The following is a 27,764-nucleotide window of genomic DNA, read 5'->3' on the forward strand; positions in this document are numbered from 1 at the left end:
GTCTCCCACCCCCCCCATTAATATACCAGCAATGGGATTTATGTAACCCTTTTATGTAGTCCTTTTAGTATAATGTATAAAATAGGCTGCAAAACTACCATTCTCGGGAGCATTTTCTCAATCTGTTGATACTGTGTCCCAGCAATTGTCATCAAACTCAAAAAATTTGGCTCAAACTCATAAAAATTCTCCACAGGTTTGGACTTTCATAGACAGGGTCAAACCAGCCGATGTGGCCATCATACCTGCAGCAGTGGGCCATTTTGGACCCTCTTGATTGCCCCTTTTCTTTCTATGTGACTCATGCATGCAGCTTCCTACATAAATGACGCATTGGGGGCCCTTGATCTGGGAGGCAATTGGGCCACCAGTATGTGTATTCCGGTGGGAAGGCTCACAATTGGAGAAAAGAAAGATATTCCTGTCGCGCTTTGGTCCTGGGGGGTCAGCCCTGCTTCCAGAAGAAGCGCTGGCACAAAAGAAGAGGGTGGGTGGGATCCCCAAACCGCGCCAGCATTCCCGGGAGGCGGAGGAAGGAGGGCAGGCCCCAAGCCACAGGGAGGGAGAGAGGCGAAAGAGGAGGAGTTTTCCAGCTCAGCGCTCCCTGCTCTCTGTGCAGCCCCTCAGTCTGGTCCCTCTCCTCCCGCCCAGGGAAGCGCGCTGCCCTGCGAGCTCCGGTGCGCCATGGGGAGCCCCGCACTGCGGCTGCTGCTCCTGCCGCTGCTGCTGCTCCTGGTCCCACCGAGCCACGGTTTCCCAGGTAGGGCCGGAGGCGGGGCAACCTCCCCAGCTGGGCATTGGGAACTTTCCGCTCGGGATGAAGGGAGGTGTGGGGGGCGCCCTTTGTTTGCCACGGACTCTTTTTTTTTTTTTTTCCGCCGCCTGAGGAGGTGCTGACGCGGAGCGGGGCTCACGTCTGGGCACAGGGAGGGGAGAGCATACTGTCAGTCCCTCGCCAGGCTCCGAGAGCTTTAGTGGCACCTGGAGCCCGAGTACCCTCTGCGTCTGGGGTTCCAGGGGTCCAAGCAAACCTACATTGGCGCAGTAGGCTACTCCGAGAAGATTGGCCGTGGGCTACTTTCCCACCACCCAGAGTTTTGCCTCTCACGCGGTTGCTCAGGGCCAGGGCCCAAGGGGCTGGCAGATTATCTTGAAAGGAGCTCCTACCCCCTCCCATATGAGGTCCCAGGCAATACCCTGGGCTGCAGGCAGTCACAGAGAAGCGACTCTAGCGGACAGCACACACAGGGCCTCTCTCCCGCTCCCTGCTTCTAGGGACTCTGAGAAAGTCTGCGCTTCTGGGAGAGAGGTGCCAGCCGAGAGTGGTGACATGTGGCATGCGTTCGGGTAGCCTCAGGGAAAGAGGGCTGCACAAGCGTGGCTCTGCTGGGAGCGGCTCCACTGCCCGAGAGGGTGTGGCTTCTTCTTGCTGGAGGGCGTGGTCTCTAGCATCTAAGGGAATCCTGGTATTTACTAGGGCTCTCCTGGTATTGGTAAAACCTTCTTTGGAGATGCCCTTTAAAAGCCTCCAGCTTATTCCTTCATGAGGGAGTCATAGGTTAGCAGAGTTTGAGGGGAGCAGGGCAACATGGATGCACCCATGACCCAGAATGGAGAAGAAATCCATGGTCTCACTTTAATTTAGTGTTAATGAGAAAGTGGTTGACCTGGACTATAGGGTATGCAAATATTTGGCTTTGCATTCAGCACCGTGGGCAATTTAACCCTGGGGTCTGAGAAACAAACCTACTGAGTTCTAAGTGAAGGATGGAGAGGGGATGGGGTGGGGTGTTTCCCAGATAGAGTGCTTGGGAGATGTAGGGATGGCTGCTGGAAATTCTCTGCACATCCCCCAGTGAATGAGTCAAACAAATGTGTGAAGTGATAAACAGGAACATTTGTGTTTTGAGCTGACTCTTATAAGTTTAAGCTGTTTGGTAGGAACTGATTCAGGGCAAAGTGGAAAGGGGACTGTTCTCAGTGCCAGGAAAGTGCCATTCCCATGGTGTGAAAAGGACCCCCTACCCCCTTTAGCAGGAGTCAGGTTAAAATGAACATAGAGGGGAAAGGGAAGTCAGTACTGGACAAGAAGCAGCTTTGGGGGAGCAAGGGGAAAAGTTGAGAAACTAGCTAGAGGCAGTCAGTTGTATTCTATGGATTAAGAGGCCTCTCTGAGCTGCTAGTACATCTGCTGGAGCCTTTCTCAGCCAAGGGGCCTCTTCTCATTTTCCATCTGACGACCATACCTCCTGTACCATGCCCTCTGCTCTTTTTTCTCAGCTTCTACCCTTGCATAGCAGAGCGTGCTGCCAGAGTCCAGCCACCCACAGAATCATGGGTTTGCCAGTTTGGGTGCTCAGCACTCTCAGTCTTTAGGGACCTGCCCCTTTCTGGCCTGGCTCCTCTGCCAGCCTGCACGCTGCCCCCTACTGGAGGCCACAGCCCTCCTTGCCACCCCCTACACTGATTCCTCACTGGCCCCAAATGAGCAGAAGCTGATTGGAGAGGCTTTCAAAGCAATGGGGTTTCTAAGAAAATGTGCTCCACTGAAGCTATTGAATTCAAAGGTGGGATTTCACTCCAAGCCAGAGGTTTTGGAAGGCTGGGGAGGGGAGATGCTCTACAGCAGGTCCTAAGGCAAGTCACGTCAGCCAACTTCACCCTAAGTGCTGGGTGACAGATTTTGAAGATCATTTCAGAGGCACCTTCTTAGCATGTCTTCAGTAAGAGAGAAGGTAAGAGGCCTGATCTAGGGTCCCAGTCAGCCTCCTAGTTATATAAGCAGCTGAGATTTAACAGCAAATCTATCAGAGTGAGAGTAAATCCTTCCCATTCCCACTTCTAGAAGGTGTCTGGAGTTCTTCCATCTTCAAATTTGATGCAGCTTTTCTGACCCTCTGATTTATTCTTTGCAGCCTAGCAAAGACACAGTATCTAAAAAAAAAAAAAAAAAAAAAAAAAAAAAACAAAACCATGAAATGTGTGCTAAGTCCATAGCCAAGTTGTCTGCATATGATTGTGTTTGCATGCTGATAAGGGTAGGAGTTTTGATTCTGTTCTTAAATGAACTCTTGAAACTATTTACAGCTGAGATTTTGGAGGATACTGCACCTTCTGTAAGCAATGCTGAATGAAGGTGGGAATGAGTTCTGCAGCCACTAAGAAAGGCTCCATGAATCTTACACCTGGAGAAGGGTGGTTAAAGTAGTGTGGTTTGGCCAGCCAGGAAAGCCAAGTGAGGTTTGCTAAAAACCAAACCAAACCATAGCAGCCAAAGCAGTCTTCTGAAATACTACATTTGGAGATAAATATTAGGAACTAAACACCTGGCTCAGGATATACAATTAAAGTCTCAGGCTAGGCTAGAAATCGCTCTTTGGTTTTAAAGCATATAATCAGATGACAGAATTACTCTGCATTAAAAAGGAGAATGCTGGGGAAAGCAGGACATTTTCATCTGGCATTTTCTTCACTGATAATGCTTTCAGTGTAGTATATCGGTATTGCTGCTTCTTATTTCACAGACTTGTGGTCTCTAAGCAACACCAGAAACCATTGTTAAAGCACCATCTTCAAACTTTCCCACCTCGTCAGTCCGCACATCACAATTGAAATACAGCCCCTCTTTTTTATTATTACTATAACATTCACACCTTTAGTCTCTGTCATTCTAACTCATTCTACTTTATTTGGCCAGATTCTGGCCTTTTAAGTATAGTTTTACTTTAGTACCATTTTTATCACTTTACTTTCCTACTCAAAGACCGAGAGCAGCAGCTCCAGGTTCTGTCCAAACTTAACTAGAAAGTTCTCAGCTGTTCTCAGGGGGCTGTACAGTTTGCTTCAGCCCTAATTTTCCAGTCTTTCTCACCTGGTTTTGTAAAATCTGACCAAAACAGTTTACCTGTTTTTATATAACTTGTGTCACATTTTCCCACTTCTTGGTATTACTGCTTCCTGCACCTGGACTGCTTTCCCCCAACCACCAGTCTGTCCAAATTCTGCCCATTGCCTAGTGACACCCCCACTTCGATGAAACTTTGCCTTGATCCCTTGAATGGGAAGCTTCTGCTTTCCTTTAAGCATCCACAGTGCTTTATGTATCTCTTATGGAATTTAACATACATGCCATACTATACAGTCATTTATGCACTCCTCTGTACATGCAGGCCTCAGAGATATTGCAGGTTTGGTTCTAGGGCACCATAATAAAGGATCACAATAAAGTGGGCCATAATCTTTTGCTGGTGTGGGTGCCTTGCCTTTAATTTGTAAAAAACAAAAACAAACAAAAAACCTGTGGAGCGCAATAAAGTGAATCAAAATAAAACAAAGTATGCCTGTATTTCTACATTCTGAGCTCTTGAAGGCAGGGCAATGCTATGTCTTACCCTTCTTTGTATTTCCCATGGTGCCTAACCAAATATCTTAAGCCAGGTGGGTGTTTGTGCATACAGAGTTAATAGTTACTTGTAATTTGGGTGATGGACCACTGGAAAGAAAAGGAACTGAGAGAAATACATGTGCAGGGAAACAGGGCTTTGTGCCACCATGAATCTACATACATAGGGACTATGGCTTACTGGCTGTAGAGGTTGCAGTTAAATCCATGATCACCCTCTGGTGAAACAATAACCTTCTCTGTTGGGGGCTGTAACATGAGAGGCTGACTGCAGCCACAGGCTAGAATTTGTATTTATTATTTTTGTTGGCCACTTTGCTATGGCCCCTTCCAAAGCAGTTGAATAGTTTCCTTAGTAAACGCAAACGTGTGCTACATCAATTCCCCTTTCAAAGAACACAACTAAAATGGGTAATTGAAAGTGAAGATTGAGTTTAAACAGAAGAAGGTTTACTTTTACCAGGCTATAGCTATAGCATAGTATAGAATTGCAGCAGCCAAGTTCTGATTAATACCCAGATTAAAGATTCACTTCCTCAAAAGCAGTGTGAATAATAACCTCTCCTGAGTTGCAGTTCGTAGGGAGTTTCTCAGGCCAGCTCCTTGGTTCTCGATTGTATGACTTATTGGCTGTCAGTTTTTACAGGCCATTGTTTCAGGGATTTTAAGCCTGAATCATTCTCGTGGATATTTGAATTTAGTACTGAAACAGAACTAATTTCTGCCTTCTCCAATGAAACCTGGACTCTACCCAGAGACTTACTTTTCAAAGTAGACACTAAATGATGGAGTGCTTGGGATACCAGGATGAGGAAGGGAGGGAATTCCTTCCATCAGTAGATTTCTGTCTTATGGAGAAATAGACAGTGAGTTAGCTAAGGTGGTAAATGTTATAACACAGACAGACAGGTTGACGAGCCTGGGAGTGCAGAGCGGAGCCATGCAGTGACATTGGGCCTGGTTATTGAAGAATGATGTCGATGGATGCTTATGACAAAGATAGCGGCACTACAGACCCATGGAAGGTTAAAGTAGGAGGCCTGTGGGCTTCTCTAAGAACATTTTGAAGTTGGAAACAAAAATCTGTGTGGATATTCTTTTTCTGAGAAGGCTGTATCCCAATTCAAAACCACTGCTCACTAGATCATCTTCGTGAATGCTGTGAGAGAATGTGCACTTAACGGGCACAAAAACCAACATACAAAGTAAGATGAAGTTGCCAGAATAGGGAAACTTTGATTGAACCAATGAGCAGGTAGCCCCTTGAGTTATAACCAGTGGTACAATTTCCTGTTCTTATTTAAAAAGCAACAGCAAACAGAGTAGACATAGTCATAGATTGGAATTGCCTTCAGGCCTGGGCTGGAAACTGGTTATACCCCCCACTTAGCACAGTTTATGGGGCGTGAGAGAGGATCTTTAGTCAATATTTGTGAATTGACTGATTAAGTGTGACAGGGAATCAATGCATTGTATTTCAAATATCCCTGTAGGATTTAACCAGAATTTCCAAGAGGATGATTCCCAAAGAAAATGGAATGCAGGATAGCAAAATGTCAGGAAATCTGTAGTACCCTGAAGAAAAGATCCATCTGAGCAGGCCACAATTCAGGGCATAACTAATTGCTGAGGCTCTGGGATTTCCAATCACCCTAGGAGACTTAAGAGACTCCAGGGAGTTCCAAGGACAGGATTTTCAGATAAAGATTTAAGGATAAAGCTTGTGCAAGAGAAAAGTTATTGGTAGCATTACTAAGCTCCCAAGTTTTCCAAATGATAATTGGTTACGCCTGGATCTTGCAGCTGCATGGCTCTCTGGCCTCGGAAACCTCTGGATCACTCATTCTCAGTCTGAATGATTCACTCACCCGTAATCCTTAGCTTATACTGGATGCCTCTTTATGTATTGTTGTCCAGGAAGGCGATAAATGGGTTTGGATATAATAGCTTGGATTCTCCCAGAGGCTTGGGGTTGTAAATTGAGTATGTTGGATTTAAAACTATTTTTGTGAGTAATAGTCAGACAGATCCAAACATAGAATTTGGGAGAGGACTTTCTGCCTTAGCCTTGAGATACCACTGCACTATTTCTTCTTCCCTCCTCTTACAGTGACCTGCAGTGTGATAGCTCATGTACATCAGCAGCTTGTTTCCCCTGCTATCACTGGTTGTTTGCAGTGTCTATCCAGTTGTGCCTAGGGAGCATCTATCTCTTCAATGCTGAGTTTACACCCCAGGATCCTTGGACAGAGGACTGTGGCCTGACATTTACTATGTGGGTGGCTGAGCTGAATGACCCTGCCAGTTCTAGGATCCAAAAATGTTCAAAAGCACTGGTTAAATTAAGGCCATGGGGTGTGAATTGAGCCAGGGCTTGGCAGGCTCAATGTGGAGTGGTGAAGTGTTGACATGGCTCACCTTCTGAGACTCTGCCCCCAGAGTGGCCATCCATGTGGGAACTCTGACTTATTGCCACTGATTCAACATTTGTCATTCTCTTTCCACTTAGATTTTAACTCAGCTTCCCAAGGGGCAGAATCATCTTGTTTCACCATTAGCTACTTACGGCACTGATGCCCCTGGCCATATGAGCAGATACTGGAATCTTGTTTATTTTGTGTCCTCATGGCCTAGGAGGAACCTGGCTCCCGGACAGCTCTTGGTGGATCTGTGGAATGAAATCTGCTGGGGAGCACACCTCTGGCTAGTCCTGACCTGCTGGTTGGATGTCTCGGGCTCTATTTAATTTCCCACAGGACTTTCTCACCCATATCCAGCTCCCCTGTATGGGCCACCTAATTCATGGGACTGTGTAACTTCAGGCTGGGAGGTGCACAGGAGATGTAATGCCCTGCTTCTTAGTGATGACCCTCCAAGGCTCAGCCACTTGAAGGGATTTCTCTGGGGTCACACAGGGAGTTAGAAGAAGAGCTGGGTTTAGAACTCAGTCTGCTGACTCCAGAATTCCATTCACTTGACCACAGGCAGGTATGGAACTCAACTTTTGGGTGGCCACTACATGTAAGCACCATGCTAAGCACGAGGGATAGGCATGCAAAAATTAATATACTACGTGCACTCACTGAGCACATGTCCAGGGTGTATTTCAGCATGGTTGTTCATATGCACACGTGGCTACAATCCCAGAGTCTCAACCTGGGGCTGCTTGGGTATTCCTCAAGGGTTCTGAGAAATTGCTGTCCCATAACCAATTCCTGCCCCCTTTTGTCAAATTCCCAAACACTCCCTCCCTATGACACTTGCTTTGAGTTCCCCAACTGATACGTGATAACATTTTTAACAGCTTTATAGAGATATCATTCACATACCATACGACATTCATTTAAACCAATTCAGTAGTTTTTAGTATATTCACATAGTTGTGTATCACCAAAATTGTAGAGCATTTTCATTATAACCAAAGGAAACCCCACAGCCCTTCTCCATCACTCCCTACCCCCTTCAGCCCTAGGCAACCACTCTTCTGTCTATAGATTTGCCTATCCTTAACATCGCATATAAATGGAATCATACAATATTTGTCCTTTTCTGTCTGGTTTTTCTCCCTTAGCATAATGTTTTCAAGATTCATTCATGTTGTAGCAGGTATCAGTACTTGATTCTGTTTGTGATCAAATTATATTCCATTCTATGGATAGACCATATTTAATCTTATCCATTTATCAATTGATGGACATTTGTTTCCACTATTTGATTATTATGAGTAATGCTATAATGAATATCCATGTGCAAGTTTCTGTGTGGACATATGTTTTCATTTCTCTTGGGTATATACTTAGGAGTGGAATTGCTGCGTCATAATGTAGCTCTATGTTTAACCATTTGAGGACCTGCCAGACTGTTTTCCAGAGCAGGTGCATCATTTTACATTTTTACCAGCAATATATGATGATTCCAATTTCTCTACATCCTGAACAACTATTGATATTATCTGTCATTTTGATTTAGTGATGTCATTTTATCTTAGCTCATTAACTGTTTCCAGTCAAGGGCTGAGTGACAAAGCAGTGTCTGTTCTGCCAGCTGTGGCGGGGTCCTGGCAAGAGTCACTTAAGGAGGCCTGCCATTCTTTGCTGGCTGCAAGGCCACTGGTAGCCTATAAAGCACCTTTAGGAGAATTAGAAGATGCTGTCCAGGCACATGTAATTCTGTGGATACAGGGCTTGGTCAGGAGACAGACTTAAGGTAATTAGGAAAAGGATAGAGGCAGGCCTAGGACTCCACACTTGGAGAGTGGAGGCAGGATGATTTGAGACCCTGCTTGCTCTTTTGGTGGGTATGACGGTGGGCACTATGGTATAGGGAACTCCCTGAACAACCATATATGTTACAGTCTTGGATGTCAGTAGCTCCAGGTGGGACAGAGGTATGGACCTCATATTCTTTTATAGCTTATGACTATTAAAACAAAAAGCTGTGCTCGCATGCCAGCAGCATCCTTGCATGCTTGAATCCTTGGATCGCCTGGGAGCAAGTCAGAAATGCAGAAGCTCAGGCCCTACTCAAGACCTACCAAATTAGCGTGTACATTTTAACAAGATCCCTCCAATGATTCTTATACACAGGGAAATTTGAAAAGTACTGGTCTGATGAATGAGTTCAGCCCTTTGCCAAGACAGGGTGGCTTCCCCGCTTATAACTGCCACACTATAGCTCCCTTCCCCCCTCCCTCCCTTTTCCTGTTGGCTTTCCCTTCATCACTGTATCCTGTAGACTTCCTTTCCTGTCTCCGACATTCCTGAGAAAAGCATGTACAGCCTTTAGGTTCCTGCTCCCTTCTCTAACTCAAAAACAAACCCAACCCTCAGAGGGCCCCTGACTTCATCTCTTGTTAAGTACTCCTGCCAGGAGTGTAGCCCCTGCCTGGCCTGACCTCCAGCAACAGCCAAACATGTCTTCAGTGATTGGTAACAGAGTCCTTGTATGGTTTTACCCTGCAGCTAAACTGGACATTAGAAAAAACTTTAGCTCTTAAGAAAGGCACAGGAGTGTTATTAGAGCCAGTCCTGCCTCTAACAAGACCTAGTCCTGGGGCTGAGACTCACTGGAACAGACCAGCTTTTAAAGACACAGCAACTATACATCTTTGTACCAGAAACCGATGACTCTGGGACTAGGGAGGAGGCAGCACCTTGGAGGATGGGTGAGGTAAACGCCAATGGGGAAGTCAGGACAGCACACCTAGCCCTTCACATAAGCCACCCCGTCCCCACCCAGCCTCATGAATGGGGCAAGTCAGGAAGGGGGCCCTCCCACATTTTCAGGGGGTCCTTAAGTGGTTCCCAAACCAGCAGTGGTATTTGGACAGGCTGAATTTGGGTGACCTGAGGAGTTTGGTGAAATGGGGATTATCTGATCCCACCTCTGTGTATTCATTTTTGCAGATCTGGGATGTGGACCAGTTATCTAGGGCAGGGGTCTGCAAACTGAGTCCAGGGCTGACCACAGATGGCCTTCCTCCTGGTTTTGTATGACCAGTGAGCTAAGAATGGTTTTTAAATTTTAAAATGGTTGAAAAATGAAAAGGAGACTATTTCATGATGCACGAAAAGTATATGAAACTCAAATGCCAGTGTCATTGGCACACAACCACAGTCATTCATTTGGGTATGGTCTATGGTTACTGGATGATACAATGGCGGTGTTGAGTAGCTGTCACAGAGACTGACTGTATGGCCTGAAAGTATGGTCTGTAAGCTGAAAGTATTTATCTGGCTCTTTACAGAAGAGGTTTGCCAACCTCTAAACTAGGGTCTTGCTACTCAAAATATAGACAGATAACTAACCTTGGAGCTTTACAGAACTGTAGAATCTTGAAACTTACCTCAGACTTAATAAATCAGAGCCTACCTTTTAACAAGATCCCTAGGTGTTTGGGGCTACTTCTCCTTCACCATGAGATGGCCCAGGACTCAGCCTTAGCCAGGAGTCTTTAAAGATGCCTGGGCCAGCATGTTGTCACTAGCATTGTACACCATACTGTTACTTTATCTGACAGATAAGTGGCTAACTTGTTCTCCATGTTGGAGGCTTGATACCTGTTGATACCGCAGACCCCATAGAAACTTTTATTCTTGCCAATTCTTGGACAAGGCCTGTTGTCCTAATCCAAAGCTGGAGGTGAACTGACCTTTGCTACCTGCTGACAAACTTCCTTGATGCTGCCTGATTTCTGGGCAGATCTCCAGATCTGCTGCCCTGCGAAGAATTCTGCTAGTTGGTGTGGCCCACAGCCCTCCACTGCCCTTACCCTGGATCGCTGCTGAGGACTGGACTTGGACATTTGTCTTTTGCAGGTTGCTGTTCCTTCAGGAGCCTGTAATCTTGCTTCTGGTCAGGAATATCCCTAATAGAACACTTTCAAAACTGGCCTCCTTGAAGCACTGCTTCCTAGAGAGGTTCACAGATGTCCTATGGGCAGCAGAATGCATTGAAAATAAGGTGAGAAATGCTGGGTTAAGTAGGTTTCTTGATTGCAGTACTGCTCAGGGTCATTGATAGGCTTCTATACCTTGTTACCCTCTGGTAGAGGACAGTGAAAAATAGTAAGGACCACAGACTCTCAAAGTATGGTCCCTAGAGCAGCAGTAGGACATGGGTACTTATTAGATATATAAATTCTCGAGTCCCACTCCAGAACTACTGAATTTGGGGATGAGGGAAGGTGTCCCGGCAGTGTGTTTTCACAAACCCTCCAAGTGATTTTGGTGCACTCTCAAACGTGAAAATATTTCCAAATTTTCTCAGAGTATCTCATTAGACTAGTGTTTCCCACTTATTGTTTTTAAAAGAAACTGTGACCTGGCTGCTGTGGCTCAGTGGATTGAGCGTCAGCCTGCGAGCCAAGTGTCACTGGCTCAATTCCCAGTCAGGGCACATGACTAGGTTGCACATAAGGTCCCCAGTTGGGGGCGCAAGTGAGAGGCAACCACACAGTGATGTTTCTCTCCCTTTCTCCTTTCCCCTCTCTCTAAAAATAAAATAAATAAACAAACAAATAAATTAGTTTTTTAAAAAAGAAACTGTTTTTGGCTTCAGGACGATGAAGATGACATTAGATTTCCTGAAGCATTTACTGGTGGTAGTGACTATTGAGGGCTCAAGGAGGGATAAGGACAGAATTAAAAACAACTTTTGGGTAACATCATCTGTCCCACATCTGCCCTGCTAAACAGCTGTGGGCACACTTGGTTAGAAGTTTCCTCCAGTTGGAAGCCACCAACTCTTGGCTGTTGGAAACATGTGTTCTTTAAAATGTGTTTTTGTATATGAACATGTGAAGAAAGCTGGGAACAGCCTTTGGGATGCATTTCTCTCCCTCTGCACATTGTCTCCCTTCATAACACTCTTCTTTCTTCCTCTACCAAATTTCCTCACCCAACTCCCTAACTCATTTTTCCAGGGCAGCCACATCCAAATGGCTTTTGCTGGTGCCCTTGCCATTGGAAAGCCTCTGGAAACTTTCGGACCTGAGGCTGTAGCCTGTCCCCAGGCAGCACCTCTAAGTACAGGACATCTGTGCATTCCTTCTCAGAGCTCAGCTCACTCCCTCTCATTCTAGAGTTTCCTTCTTCCCCATTCCATATTGTTGCCAGTGGTGTCCCCACCATGGGTCTGGATGTGAATGCTTTTTTATTCTTTGCTGTCGGAGTTTGTAAATGCAGTGTTGTCACTTAGTTTGAAAATTCCAGCCACAGTGAGGCGTGCAGGTGAGGTGAAAGGAACCCCTAAGTTTCCTTGCCCAGATCTTTGCTCTGTCTTTGTTGAGGCCGTAAGACCTCAAGAGCTGATATGGATGGGTGAGTTTTTTATTTGTTTTTGCCTTCTGAATGTAACAGAACCCCTGGGCTGCTCCAATTGAAACAGAACCCAAGGACTCTTTAGTTAGGGGCCCGATTGCCTGCCGCCAGAATTATAACTCTCAATACCAGAGTTTGGTGAAAAGAAAAAGAATTGTTTATTTGCACATAGTTCTGCCTCCCCCTCCCAGACCTGGCCAGTCTTAGGAAAGTCAGAAACACCATTTCCCTACTTCCTAGGCACAGTTCAGCTTTACCAGTAGCTGCCAATCACTCAATTCTGATTGGGGAGGTCCTTTCTGTGCTGTGGTGCCCTCCAGCTCTCAATGCAGAACCGCCTGGATTCTCAGCCTCCTTGTAAACTGCCTTCTTTCTGTAAACTGCATGGATCTCCTCTCCTTCTCAAAACTGCATGGCGAGAGCCTCTTCTTAAAGCAGCCTGGAGGCCCCCTCCTCCAAGCCACATGGAGGGAGCACACCCTAAAATGTCCGCAGCTGCTTATATATCCCTGACTGCATCCTCTCACGCAGTGGGTGTTGCAAGCAGTTCTGCCCATTCACAGAACCCTACGTAGGCTCTGTCTGCTTCTTCCCTACCAGCCCACAGTCCAAGACCCTTCCCATCTTCCTGAGTCTTGGAAGTAAAGCGGATCTTTTTGCAACAAAGTTTCCAGCTACTAGCCCCAGGCATGCAAGGGCATCCCAAAAGCTGCTTCCTTTTCCCTGTCTCCCAGCCGCAAACTCTGGGGTTTGTTTTTGGACTCCCCTGTTTCTGTAACATGAACATAATTGAAAAGAAGCAGAATCACTTCATGGTCTAGAAAACAAAGGCAGTCTGATCACCCCCAAATATGAATGTGGTGCAAAATGAGCTCTTCTCCAGTTCAGCGTCTCCTTAGCATTCTCTAGAGTTCTCTGATGCCATGTGGCGTCAGCCAGTGCCTTGATATGGAACCTTGTGCTGAAGGTATTGCTACAGCCTCCCTCATTCCTTGGTAAGTTGACTGTGTCTCAGTTGACCTCTGTGGAGGACAGTTAAGACATCGGAGGACTGTGCCAATGCTTTGTTTTCACTGTGATTACCTTGAAGGCTAGACCATTTTTTTTGTTGTTGTTGTCTCTCTGTTGAATGCAAACAGTCAAGACTCCAGGGTTTTGGGAATGCCCTTTGGTGGGAACAGGAGTTGGCATTTATTGAGGGCTCCTGCTTTGGGATGACCTCGACTGATTTGGGTGCCTGTTTTTCATTTCTTCCCTCTTCCAGCTTTAGGCCATGGACAGGAACACACATTGGCCCTTCATAATATTAAACAATAGAGGGAGACTAAATTGGACAAAAAATAATATTTTTCCTTTGGATGAGAGTAATGCCTTCATTTATAAAATTATCCTTTTAACTTTGTTTCTGTTAGCTGCGTAAAATATGGCCACAATTAAAATTTCACAAGCCACATGCCATCTTAATTGTCTTTGCTCGTGAAAGCCTGAGTGCCTGGGGACTCTGGATGCCATTGGCTCTGCCTGAAGTTTCCTTTCAGGTCTTTTGCAGAAGGTTTGAATAGAGGAAGAACATTATCTCAGGTGAAGCAGCTGTAGAAGGACGGGTGTCTTAGAGCTCATGTCTAGCAAGGATCATCTTCTCACCAGTCCCCCACCTTGCCACCATTATCTTTTTTTCTGGCTGAAAGAAAGTTAAAACTGACATCTAAGAATAGCTTTAATGGAGAAACAACTTACATAAGGGTGGTGTTGGGATGCAAGTGAGGAAGAGCCCCCGGCAGGATGGAGCCCCAGCTGCCCAGAGCAGTTGGCCAGTAAGCAGTACACTTAGTGCCTTTCCTCCCTTCCCTGTCTCCTCCCCCAGTCCTTCACTGTGCTTCCTGGTATCTTCTCCCAAACAAATACTTGCACCTTGGCTTAGAATGTGCATTTGGGGGAACTCACACAAACAATGGCTAAGCTGAAATTGAACTCATGATTTTGGTTTCTGCTTCAGAGTTCTTTTTTACTGCTGAATTCATTCCTGCTAAACAGAGCTGTCTGGGTTCGTAAGTGAAGTAGAAGGCTGACTTCTATGATGGAAGCTTGGGGAGTGTTTTAGTTACCTATTGCTGGGTAAGAAACCATTCTAAAACTCAGTGGCTTAAATCAGCAACTACCATTTATTTGTTCACGATTCTGCAGTTTGGGCAGGGCTCAGTGGGGATGGTTCATCTCTGCTCATATGGGGCAGCTCATATGGGGCAGAAGGATTCAAGGTGGTTCCACTAACATGTCTGGCAGTTCATCTGGGATGACTGGAATGGCTGGGATGTCTGGACCTTTCTCACTACCTCTTAACAGTCTCCCATTCTCTAGGTCTTCATTATCTCTCCACATTGTCCTTTTCTCCAGCAGACTAAGTGGACTTGTTTACATGCAGATGGCTTCCCCGGGAATGACACCCAAAGCCGCCAGGACACTTAAAGCCAAGGCACAAAACTGTCACAGAATCACTCCGTGACATTCTATTTGTTAAAGCAAATTGCAAAGCAGGCCTAGATTTGGGGTGGTGGTGGTAGTGGACAGACTCCACCTCTTTAGATGGGGAGAATGGTATGTATATGCAGAGTGGGAGTAATTGGTGTTGGCCAGGGTTGCAAGCAATTAACTATAGGGCTGGTATGAAAGAGCATATTGGAAACGTGAGTCTAATTTCATAGGATATTTGATGGGTGCATTCTAATTAAATGCTGGACCCCAGCGGAGCACTCCAAGTGTATTAGACTGTTCAGCTACAGAATGTGGCAGACCCAGATTCACTGCAGGGTCATAGAATGGAGTAAATCTGTGTTCCTGGGGATGTCCAAGTTTTATTTCCCAATGCTTATTGGTATTAGGACCACCCCTACTTTGCACTCCCCCACACTTCTCTTTCTCATTTTCATCAAAGGCAAAGACTTTATTAAAGAAAAGGTAACTCAAAATAGAGCATGGAAATAAATATAAAACCTGTAACTGTAAAACTTTTTGATGATAATATGGGAGGAAATATTTGTGAGCTTGAGTTAGACAAGGCTTTCTTAGATATGACACCAAAAGCATGATCTATAAAAAGTACAAAATACTGTACTTCATCCACATTTAAAGCTTCCATCCTTCAAAAGGCATAGTTAAGAGGATGAAAAGACAAGCCACAGACTGAAGGAAATATTTTCAAATTATATTTATAATAAAGGACTTTTATCTAGAATATACAAGTATATAAGAAAGCTCTCTAAACTCAATTATAGGAAAGCAAGTAACCCAATTTAAAGAGCAGACAAAATATTTTAACAGACATTTTACTAAAGAATGTTATTCAAAAAGATGGTAAACACCATTATCCATCTACTAGTTGGACAAACTCATCCAGGTTAACTTCTACTTACATCTGCCAAATGTGAACAATGCCACTTGCTCTCCTAAGGTTAGTGATTTGTAATGTACAGTGTAAATATAAGGTATGGTTATAACCCCCCAAAACAACTTGCACACATTTGTGTTCCTTGTGGAAGGCTGACTAGCCATTTTCTGTCTCCCTCACTGGACTTTATGTGACAGACACCCACAAATTGCTGGCCATAACTGTTAGGTCACCACTGGCCACTAGCAATTTGAGGCAGATCATTTACTGTAAGCTCAAGTGGACGTGGGTGCCTCCTACTATGCTTTTCCAAGCCAGCATGGTTTTTAGGGCTTCATAAAAACATTTTAAAAACCCTCTCACTGCCTACTTTTTCTGCCCTCAAGTGTCCTAATGTCCTTTCATTTCAAGGAACTTGCATCATTTTGTGCCCCATAACAAAGGGCTTTAATGTTACTTGGTACTATCAGTACTGAAGAGATTTACTTTTACCTTGATTTTTCTCTTTGAATTCATTTGTAGTCAGTGGTAAAGTCTGAAATGCATTATTTTATATTCTCATAGATCTAAAGACTCTGATTACATGAGGAGTAAAGAGTAAGTAACAGAACATTTTTCATCTAGCTTCTAAATTTGGGAAAAGAAGCTTGGATGAACAGCTCCAGTGTCCCGAATAATTTTCCCTTTCTGTGAATCCCAAAGACCCCTCTTCATGCATTTAGCATTCCTGAAATTCCTGAAGTTAAAAAAAAAAATGCTGCGAGGGGAACACACAGTGTTTTTTGTTTTTTTTTTAATAGCTTTATTAAGGTATACTTGACATATAATAAACTCCACCGTATTACCTTTGCACCGTTTTCAAAAATTAATTGGCAGTTCTTTTTGCAGCTCTCTTTCTGTGTTCTTTATTCTAATCTATTGATTTATGTGCCTATGTCTTCACCAATACCCCATTATTTTGATTACTATAGTTTTGTTAATAGTCTCAAAATTGGGTAGTGTACTTCCTTGCTTTTCATCACTTTGAATACTTCTTGCCAGTCCCTTCTTGCCTGCAAAATTTCTTTAGAGAAATCAGCTGATAGTCTTATGGGAACTTCTTTGTAAGTAACTCTCTGCCTTTCTCTTGCTGCTTTTAAGATTTTCTCTTTATCTTTAACCTTCGGCTAGTTATGATGTGTCTTAGTGTGGTCCTCTTTGGGTCTGGCTTGTTTGGAATCTCTGTGCTTCCTGGACTTGTATGTCTTTTTCCTTCTCCAAATTTGGGGAGTTTTCTTTCATTATTTTATCAAATAAGTTTTCAATTTCTTCCCCTTCCTCTTCTCCTTCTGACATCCCTATCATTCGGATGTTGTTACTTTTGGAGATGTCCCAAAACCATCATATTCTCTCATTTTTTTGCATTCTTTTTTCTCTGTTCTGTTGGACTGTTTATTTCTTCCTTGTGTTCAAAATTGTTGACTTGAACCCTGGCTTTCCTCCCTTCACTGATGGTTCCCTATGGATTTTTCTTTATTTCACTTTGTGTAACCTTCATTTCCCCCCTTCTGCTTTTGCTGTACTCAGTGACTTCTCTGAGCATTCTGATCACCAGTGTTTTGAACTTTGTATCTCGTAGATTGGCTATCTTCATTTCGTTTATGTACTTCTTTTTCTGGGGTTTTGTTTTGTTCTTTTATTTGGGCCATATTTCTTTTTTTAAGTATATTTTATTGATTATGCTGTTACAGTAGTTTCAGTTTTTTCCCCTTTGCTCCCCTCCACCCTGTAACCCCCTTCCCTCCAGCAATCCCACCCCCCCTTAGTTCATATCCACGGGTCATGCATATAAGTTCTTTGGCTTCACCCTTTCCTATATTATTCTTAACTTCCCCCTGTCTATTTTGTACCAACTGATTATTCCTCTTAATCCCTGCACCATATCCCCATTTCTCCCCTTCCACCCTCCCAGCTGATAACCCTGCAAATGATCCCTATACCTGTGATTCTGTTACTATTCTGGTTTGCTTAGTTGGATATTGTTTTTACTTTTTAAATTCAGTTGTTGATAGTTGTGAGATTGTTGTCATTTTAGTGTTCATAGTTTTGATCTTCTTTTTCTTAAGTAAGTCCCTTTGACATTTCATATAATAATAGCTTGGTGATGATGAACTCCTTTAGCTTTACCTTGTCTGGGAAGCACTTCATTGGCCCTTCCATTCCAAATGATAGCTTTGCTGGATAGAGTAATTCTGGTTGCGGGTTGCCTTTCATCACATTGAATACTGCTTGCCAGTCCCTTCCTGCCTGCAAAGTGTCCTCTGAGAAATCAGCTGATAGTCCTATAGGCATCCACCTGTAGACAACTCTCTGCCTCTCTCTTGTTACCCCCAGGACTCTGTCTTGATCTTTCACCTTTGGCATCTCAGTCATGATGCGTCCTGGTGTAGTCCCCTCTGGGTCCAGCTCGCTGGGGACCCTTCGTGCTTCCCAGACCTGTATATCCATCTCCTTCATAAAATTTGGGAAGTTTTCCTCATTTTTTTCAATTCTTGATTCCTCATTCTGTACTGGTTGACTGTTTTTTTCTTCCTTATGTTCCAAATCATTGATTTGAATCCTGGTTTCCTTCCCTTCACCATTGGTTTTGTGTGGACTTTCCTTCGTTTCACTTAGCATAGCCTTCATTTCTTCTCTTAGGTGTTTGCCGTACTCAAGCATATCTGTCAAGCCTGTGAGCATCTTTATCACCAATGTTTTGAATTCTGCATCTGTTAGGTTGGCTATCTCCTCATCGCTTAGTTCTCCCACTGAAACCTTGATCCGTTCCCCCTTTTGGGCCATACTTCTCTGTCTCCTCATTCTGACAGGCTCCCTGTGTTTGTTTGCCTCTGTGTCTTCGGTAGAGCTGTAGCTCCTGTTATGTTGTAAGGGGTGGAGCCTTAGGGATTTGTCAGTACAGGGCGACCCATTTCACCACATTGTGGTGCTGTTTGTGGGGGAGGGGCCTGAGAGGGAACAATGCCTCCTGTCCAGCATTCGCCCCTTTTCCAGGCACTTCTCCCACTTGCGCACCGGTTCTAGCTGCTGCCCTGGCTGTCATTCCCAGAGTGAGTGGGTCTGTGGATGTTCTAGGACCTTTAAACAAGAAGACTCTGCTGAGAGACTGGCAGTTTCTGCCTCTGCCCCAGCCCCCACTGGTCTGCACACTCAGAAGCAATGAGGCTTGATTTTCCTCAGTGCTGGGACTGTGAGCTGCGAGGTCTGGCAAGGAGCTGGGAAAGCCCCTCTCTCCTGACTTTTTAAAACGTGTGACTGCAGTTTTCAGCTGGCCTGCCGCTGACCCTGCTGTTGTCACCAACACACCGCATCCTATCAGCCCCTCCTACCTGTCTGGATGAGTATTTCTCCTTTATATCTTTGTTCACTGGACTTCCATGCAGTTTGATTTTCTGGAACTTCTGGTTGTTTCTAGTTTTGAGGTAGTTGTATTCCTTCTTAGTTGTGGAGGGAGATACAGTGTGTCTACACCTCCATCTTGGCCGGAAGTCCGCCATATTTCTTTGTCTCCTCAATTTGGCAGTGTCCTCGTGTTTATTTCTGTATATTAGGTAGAGCTGCTTTTACTCCCTGTCTTAGTAGCGTGGCCTATGTAGAAAAGGCACCTGTAAATTGTGTGGGGTGGAGCCTTAGGTAATTGTCAGGGTGGGGCAACCCATTTCACTGCTTTGTGGCTCTGTGTTGGCAGGAGGGAGGACTTGGAGTGAGGACAGTGCCACTACCTGGTTTCTGGAGGTTTGCGCAGCACTTGTCCCATTTCAAGTCACTTCACCCACTTCCTGTATACAACTGGCACCATTCCAGCTGCTGCCCTGGTGGTAACACCCAGATTAAGTGGGGTTTTGTATGTTTCAAGTCCGTGCAGGCTGTTTAAGTGGTGAAAATCCAGCAGTTTCTTTCGTTCCCCCCCGTCCCACACACACACACAGCCAGAGGTAATGGTGCTGGAACCCTGGGCTGTGGTGGCCCAGGGCTGGGATCACTAACCCTTCCAATTTTTATCCACCATACATGAATGCGGGACCGTCTGTTCCACCACTTCTCCGTGTCACACCACGTCTCCACCCATCTCCATGAATCTGCCCCTCCTATCCTTCTGGATGAACATGTCTTTAAATCCTTGGTTGTCAGACTTCCATATAGCTCAATTTTCTGATGGCTCTGGGTGTTACTAGTTTTGAGATATGGTTGTAATTCTTTCTATCATTGCATGAGGAGACAAAGCATGTCTATCTACACCTCCATCTTGACCAGCATGATTAGGCTTAAAATCATAAATTAACATATATCTATCAAAGTCAATAACAGTAATAATTATTATGGTTGTAGAAATAAAGCTTCTTCTAGCTTCCTCCTTCTTGCTTTGCCTTCATTTTTTTGCTCTTTATCTAATTTGTTAGGGTGGAAGATTAGATTACTGTTTTGAGTTCTTTCCAATTTTCTAATATGTGCTCAATGCTATAAATTTCCCTCTAAGCACCCCTTTAACTGCACCTCACTACACTCTTTCTCCTCTCCTTCTTGAACTCTGATGCCTTGAATGTTAGACTGTATGATCTTGTCCCACAAGTTCCTAAACAAGAGAAAAAATTGAGAAAAAAATTAACCAAGCAAGGGGAACAGAGAGAAGGACAAAAAGCCGTGGGTGCTCTCCTCACTCTCTTGAGAGCACAGCTTTTCCAATCAGAAAGGTTCCCCTTACTCAGTTTTAGGTGACAGCAGGCCCCTGCTGCTAATGCTATAGCTGCCACTGCTATCACTCCTGCCCTTTGCTATCTCAAGATTACCTGGGGACTAGAGAAAAGAAAACAAACAAAAGGAGAACAAAGAAAACTGGAGGATTTTCCTCACTCACTGGGAGCATCAGGAGTCCCCTTTCCCATTCTCTGAGCTGCAGGTAGAGAGCTGCTTCTGAAACTCTCTCTCTCTGCATCCAGTATTTGGGCTGACTTGAGTTCAGCCCATGGAAAAGTCACCACCAATTCAAATTCTGTCTTCTCCAGTCTGCCTGCTAATGTTTACTTTTCAGAGTCTTCAGATAGCTGTCAGTATATTGTTCAGGTCTTTTAGTTGCATTCAGTAGCAAAGACAAGGTAGAGTGTGTTTACTCCATCTTACCCAAAACTGGAATCTTGTGACCTTTTTCTTAAAATGGTACTTGATTTTTTTATGGTGGTCAAATAGGTGCTTTCCTTCCTCCCTTCTTTCTTTCTCTCTTTTCTTTCTTCTTTCCCATATTTTCTTGACTGTGGTACCAAGTATATTGTTAAGCCTTGATAAATGACTTTTGACTTTGTTGAAGATGGTACAATTCTTTTGCATAAAGTTTTGTTTTTTAAGTATATTTTATTGATTATATTGTTACAATAGTTCCAATTTTTTCCCCTTTGCTCCCCTCCGCCCAGCACCCCCCTTCCCCAACCATCTCCTCCCCAAGTCCATGCCCATGGGTCGTGCATACAAGCTGTCCTGCCTCACCCTTTCATATATTCTTCTTCTTTTTTTTTTAAATAATTAATTAATTAGTTAAATATTTTAACAATAAAAAATAACAATCCCTCCCTCTCAGACTTAAGACCCTTTACAATCTTATAAAGGACAATGGACGAAGGTCTCGAGCTCCTCTAGCTGCTTCAAGCTGGACATGGTCGTCGTCCTACCTACCCTTGGGTCAAGAAATCCCTAATAAGAGTGGGGGTGTAGAGGGGAGGGTGGCCATCCCACAAGGGGAAGGATCGTGCAGACTCCAGGTTGGTTGGCTGTCTCTGGACAACGGCATGCTTGGTTTAACAGGCTGGAATCCTTGTTGTATTCTGGGGGCAACAGGGTTAAAGGACATCATTCAATCCGTAACCACTAGATGACAAAAGACAGGTATTAATTTTTCAATGTCTCACATTAGGGAAAAGAAGGGCTTCTTTGGAGGAAGGTATGCCAGGTACATCTCACCTGTCCAAAACCCTTTTGCCCATTATACTTAGTTTGAACTGAGGGAAATATTTTAGGTTTCCCCCCTCTCAGGCCTCTGGGCTCATTCTGTCCAAGCCATTAGGATAGAAAAGAGAAACCAGTTTTAAAGTGAAGCCCACAGACCACCCCATTCTTTACCAACCCAGCCATTTAGTTCAGCCAAACCATTGAGTCTCAGGAGGCAGCAATGCAGACAGGATTAAGTGAGGCCTATACGTACAGACAATCACTCAGGTAATGAGATCGTAGGCTTATGCCCTTTGAAAACAGAAAACACATGTTAATTTATGTAACATAACCCACATACAAGTCTCTAAATCTGTAGGACTGTCTTATCGGAAAGACATCCAGTTGCAAGGCATTTGACATTCTTCTTGTCTCTGGTTCAATTTTGCTCATTTGTTTGTGTTGTTCATTAGTTTCCTGTAACAGGTGATAGCATAAGGTAATTTTCTTTTGTTGCCTGGCATATTTCGCTAAGCATAATTCTCTCTAGTTCCAATCATGTTGTTGCAAATGGTAGAAGTTCCTTCTTTCTTTCAGTACTTATTCATTGTCATTTTCCCCCTTTGTACTCGTGTTCCTCTCTGTCTCTCTCTGTTTCTTCATCTTAAAGCAGACCCTTTAGCATCTCTTGCAATGTTGGTTTGGTGGAGATGTATTCTTTTAGCCTTCTTTTGTCTTGGAAACTCCTTATTTCACCTTCCATTTTGAATGAGAGCCTTGCTGGGTAGAGTATTCTTGGTTGTAGGCCTTTGTTTTTCATTACTTGGAATATATTTTGCCATTCCCTTCTGGCTTGTAGTGTTTCTGCTGAGAAATCTGATGATAGCCTTATTGGAGCTCCCTTGTATGTTATCAGTTGTTTCTCTCTTGCTGCTTTTAGGATTCTCTCTTTGTCTTTGAATGTTAGCATTTTAATTATGATGTGCCTTGAAGTCGGCCTGTTGGGGTTCATCTTCATTGGGACCCTCTGTGCTTCCTGGACTTGCATGATTCTTTCTCTCTTCATGTTAGGGAAGTTTTCTGTCATTAGTTTTTCAAAGAGGTTTTCTATCCCTTGCTCTTCTTCTTCTCCTTCTGGAATTCCTATGATACGGATATTATTTCATTTCATGTTGTCCTGCAGCTGTCTTAGAGCCTCTTCAGTCTTGTTCAGTCTTTTTTCGTTTCGTTGCACTGTCTGTGAGTTTTTGTCTACATTGTCCTCCAGCTCGCTGATCCGATCTTCTGCTTCCTCTAGCCTGCTTTTAATTCCTTCTACTGTGTTCTTCAATTCAGAGATCGTATTCTTCATTTCCTCCTGGCTCTTATTGATAGCTTCCATGTCCTTTTTGATGCTGGTATAATTCTCAGTAAGTTCCTTATAGTTCTTCTGGAGTTCACTGTAGTTTTTCTGGAGTTCTTTGTAGTTTCCGCTGAGCTCATTGAGCTTCTCCATAATCCATGCTTTCAATTCCATATCTGATAGTTTGCTCCCCTCTATTTCATTTAGCACTCTTTCTGGGAACTCTACCTTTCCTTTTGATAGGGGGTTGTTTCTCTGTCTCCCCATTTTGTGTCTCCTATTGTTTGTTGGTGCTTCTTAGAATGATCTGCACTTCCTGGATCTGCCCCTGGTGGCGTCAGATCCTGTACCAGTCTGGGCCTAGGCAGCCTGTTGGAGACTTCCAGGGATCTACTGCCTTTGTCTGACTCCTTTAGTTGTTAATCTATTCAATCTGTGATTAGCCGTCAGGCTTAAGGACTGTGGGTGTGGCAGCTTAATTCCTGTAGGCAGGGCTTTTGCTTCCCCTCAGGCTGATGCCACTTAGGCTGATGCCACTTGGCCGGGAATGGTCTGCCTGCAGCACTGGGGATGAGTCAGCACTGGGACCCGGCCGGCTGTTTCCCCAGCTCTCCCCTCAAAGCCACCACACCAAACTCTCCCCAAGCATTTCCTGTCCTCTCTGTCTTCCCTCTGCTTGTGCCCAGGGTAAGTGGGGGCAGAATATTTTCATATGTGATCCGCTTAAGAGCTCTTTTTCTCCAGCTGTTTCTCTCCCGCTAGCAAGAAACCCTGTGGCTTTTCGCTTTTCTCAGCTGGATACTATTTTACTTTCCACTCTGTTGCTGTAGGCTGGGAAGCTCAGCTGGGAGTTTAGACCCTGCCTTTCTCAGGGGGAACCCCCAGCTGATGAGCTGTTTCTCAGTCCCTTCAGCTGCTACCCGTGTGAGCCCATCCAGCCCCTTCCACGTCTCCGCACTCCCTACCGGTCATGTTGTGATGTAGCGGCCTTTTCTGTCTCTCCGTGGTTATAGGACTTCTCTCCAGCTAGTGTTCAGTTGGTTATTCCAGATGATTTCTCCAAAATTACGTTGTAAATCCAGACTAGTTCTGGGAGGAAGTTAGTGTAGCTTCCACTTACTCCTCCGCCATCTTGTTTCTATCTGCATTAAGTTTTATAAATATTACAATTTAGAGAAATGATTGGAATGCTCATCGTTGGAAAACACTTTATGCTTTTCAAAACTATGTCTACTAGGATGAGAAAAGAATCACAACTTAAAAAGTTGGGAATACTGATCTTACGACCTCACCCTGAAAATTCAAAAGGACAATATATCTGTATCTGATATGGGTACGAGTTACTTTTGTTTCTTTAAGTAAATCTAGTTTCATCCAAAGCCCTTTTCATGATGTAATACCAATAAATCTATGTTAATAATTAAAAGACCATGAAGAACAATTATGTATCAAATGCTTTATATCCTTCTTTTGCTTTATTACCTAGCTCATCTGAATAGTGAATGAGCAATGCCACCCGTAGCCTGAAAAATGAAAATTGTGGAATTGGGGGAGATTCAGTAAAACATGATCTTTCACACAGATGAGGCTTTTGGTAAAGGTTTCAATTAATTGCTTTTGTTTGGGCACTTGTATTGGTATCATCAAACATTGAACAGCTTCAAAGCATAAGTGAAATTATATCTACTTATCTATGAAAGGGTGAACTATGAAGAACTGTGTGGCTCCTTTTCCACTGTGGTCAGATGACAGCTTTCTGAAATAGACCCATGGACTTGGTCATATACTAGGTGGCCCTAGCTCAGATGATTGGATTAGCTTCCTACTCCACCCAAGCTATTTCTATTAACAGATGAACCAGCCACACATCCTTATATTAAGCAGACATCTGAAATTGACTGAAGCTTAAGTCCAGTGATAGCTGAGGCTCAGAAAACATTTGTGTTAACATGTAAGTTCTGTTTAAAACATCAGCAAAATCCAATACCCCAATTTAATAGTCTCTTTTGAAGTCTTCTCTTGTAAATCAACAATGTTAACATGTAATTAATCATTAGCTCATAAAAATACTGCAGAAATACAAATCTGAATTGAAGTCTGAAGTGGAACCATGTTCTTTTGAACTAGAGCAGCCATTCCTGGTATCTGATATCTCTCCTTTTCTCCAGCCAGTCTGTCATTTATCGGTTCCATCTTCCTCCTCATCTGTGTCCTTCTGCTCACACTCATGAAATCAATTCTTTCCCTTTGATACAATGCCTGTGTCTTAATTTAAAAATTTACAGCAGAATGCACCAACTCCACATTTAAACAGGAAGAAATGAGGGCTCTAAGAGATGGTGTGGCTGGCCACAGTCACACAGCTAGGTGGTGGCAGAGCTGGATGAGGCTTTCCAGCACCCTATCGTTCTAGTACCACTCTTCTAGAAAGGCAATGTGTTGTTCACAGAACCTCACCTCTGAAGGTCCAACATTGAATTTTTAATCCACTCACAACTCAAGATAACACACTGAGTTTTTAATCTGCTCACACTTTTCGCTTCACATCTTTTAAGTATATGAAAGAAAAGCAACTTGTGAGGGCATTAGAAGTCAGGATAGTGGCACAATTCTGGTCATGTTGTGTTTCTTGATCTGGGTGCTTTTACATGGGTGTGTTCAGTTTGTGACAATTCATTAAGCAGTGCACTTTTCTTGAAGTGAAACATTTATTAAAAAGTGTACAGAAGAGGGATGACTCTGGTGGTGGGAAGATTGGGAAAAGTGCAGAAGATGAGACAATTGGCATATGGCATAATCCCTGATTTTTTTACTGGGGCCTCAGAACTTAATATTCTATGAATGCCCTTTATTATGCAACAAGTCACCTCATCCATCTTAAAAATTCATTTTCCTCTTTAAAGTTTTTTTTATCTTGATCTCCAGGGTACTTTTACTTCCTGGCGCCTGCATAATCTTTGTACCGTCAGTGCTGCAGAATCCTATTTAAAAAGAGGCATTTGCCGCAGCTGCAGATCATAGTGATAATCATGCCGTGATCTTGGCCCCCACCCCAGGTTACTTGCTTGTTTAATATTTACTGTGCATGCTTCTAACAAGCCAGGGCACATCTGGACTTCCAGTTTTCCTGCATGTCTGTCCTCTAAGGCTCCAACAATATGTGTGAGTGTGCCTGTAGCTTCTTTTCTAAATAACAGCACCAAAACCTTTTGTTTTTCTCTCTTTTGACATTGAATCTGAAACATATGAAATGATTATTCTTTGAGGCTTCTTCCTCTTCCCTCTCCCCACCTTTCTTTTTCAGTAAGGGAAGGGGCAAGAACCCAAGTTTGTAAGCAATGGTGCGTTGAATGCCATAGATCCTTCCCTCCTCCCCTGGGCTGATGAAATTTTCTGTAGGTGTTCATCACCCTGCCTTTTTCTCTTATTTTGAGTATTTTTCCATCCCTTCCTCCCCAAAGGTTGCTTTTCAGTGACATAAAGGTCAATCTGGGGTCTGTGTGTGAGATACTATTTGGTATTATAATGTCACAGAACCACAGAATCTTAAACTTGCAAAGGGCCTTAGAGCTGCACCTTACTTCTCAGTGCAGAAAGCCCCTGTCTAGCTTCCCCTACCAGCATGCAACAGCCTTGTGGGAACACTTCCAGGCTCAGGGAGCTTTGATGGTGTCACAAGATGGTCTCAAAGCTTTCAAAAATCCTGCCTCACATTGGCCGAAGCCAGTCTCTGGGTAATTTCAAAACACTGTCACTATTTTTCACTTGAATTATGGTATGCAGAGCAAGTCTCTTTGTATTCTCATCCATGAGAAATCAGAGCATAGGGATTCTATATCCTTTAAGTCTAATTTTCTTCAGACTATAAATCTAAAGTTTCCTCACCATTTAATAAACTTTTTAGTTATTTGTTTACTTATTTACTTGTTACTAAAGCTAGCCCCCATTGGTTGCCTTTTGTTTTGACTTTCTAGCATCTTTTAGCACATCTGTGTCATTCTCAAAGTGTGGCCCCAAGAATTGGCCTAAGTGGCCTGGTGGTTCACCTAATCTGGTTGATTCAGGATAAAAGAGTCTTCCGTGGTTTAGTCTCTGTCCTCCTGCTTGTCACTGTTGCTTTCCCCTTTTTAGAAGGCATTCCACCTTGCAGCTCACAGTGTGTGCAACTACCTGATCACCCTCTCCCAAATATGCCAGGGCAGGTTCACCCATACTGGGTATAATACAGCTTAATGTAGGAAGAGAAATACAAGAATTTTTGTTTATAATCTCTACTATATTCCTCCTTGTAGATTTCTAACCAGCCACTGCCTCTGATGATTTCACGTGTGATTTCTGCCCATTTGTAACCACCTCTGCTGCTGCCCTGCCTCATCTCCCCTCAGCCCACCTGCCAGTTCCCCTGCAGTGAGGTGGACAGTTCCCACTGGTGCTGACAGCTTTTCACCTCAGATGTCCCTGTGTCTTAGACGTTTTGCCTGCAGGATTTCTCCAGTATTGTGGGCACTTGCTCATCAGGAAGTTCTGGAACAATAAGAGATATAACACCCCTGGGGCCAATCCTATGCCAAGGAGGTGAAGGAGTCACTGGATAAGTACCCAGGCTTCCATGTTCCCCAGAGGTTCCCCAGCGGGAAGGAGTCCCGGTTGTCCTCAGAAGTAGTCCGCTTTTTAGCACAGCTTTATGGACTTCTCTTTTTTTCCTTCCCCTACTTTCCCACTATGCTTCCTGGGATCCTCTTCCAAATGACCTAGCTATACCCGAGTCCTCATCTCAGGGTCTGCATTGAAAGGAACAAACCTAAGATCTGTTCTCTCCAGGTTTGTACCTTCTGCAAGTTTCTTAATTCTGCTTTACTC

The 27,764-nt window shown here is 44.0% G+C and overlaps 1 protein-coding gene across 2 annotated transcripts in view; it reads left to right on the top strand.

Annotated features, from left to right (window-relative positions):
• Positions 1 to 611: 611 nt before the first annotated feature.
• SRPX (sushi repeat containing protein X-linked) overlaps positions 612 to 27,764 on the top strand; it is a 95,664-nt gene continuing 68,511 nt past the window's right edge. For both annotated transcript variants that reach the window (XM_090265411.1, XM_090265412.1), the window contains exon 1: positions 612 to 760. In XM_090265411.1, coding sequence (XP_090121537.1) covers positions 685 to 760 — 76 coding nt within the window. In that variant the 5' untranslated portion in view covers positions 612 to 684. The remainder of the gene's footprint in view (positions 761 to 27,764) is intronic.

This window comes from Furipterus horrens, unplaced genomic scaffold, assembly GCF_987537825.1.
Source record: "Furipterus horrens unplaced genomic scaffold, mFurHor1.1.pri manual_scaffold_17, whole genome shotgun sequence".
Taxonomy (NCBI): Eukaryota; Metazoa; Chordata; class Mammalia; order Chiroptera; family Furipteridae; genus Furipterus; species Furipterus horrens.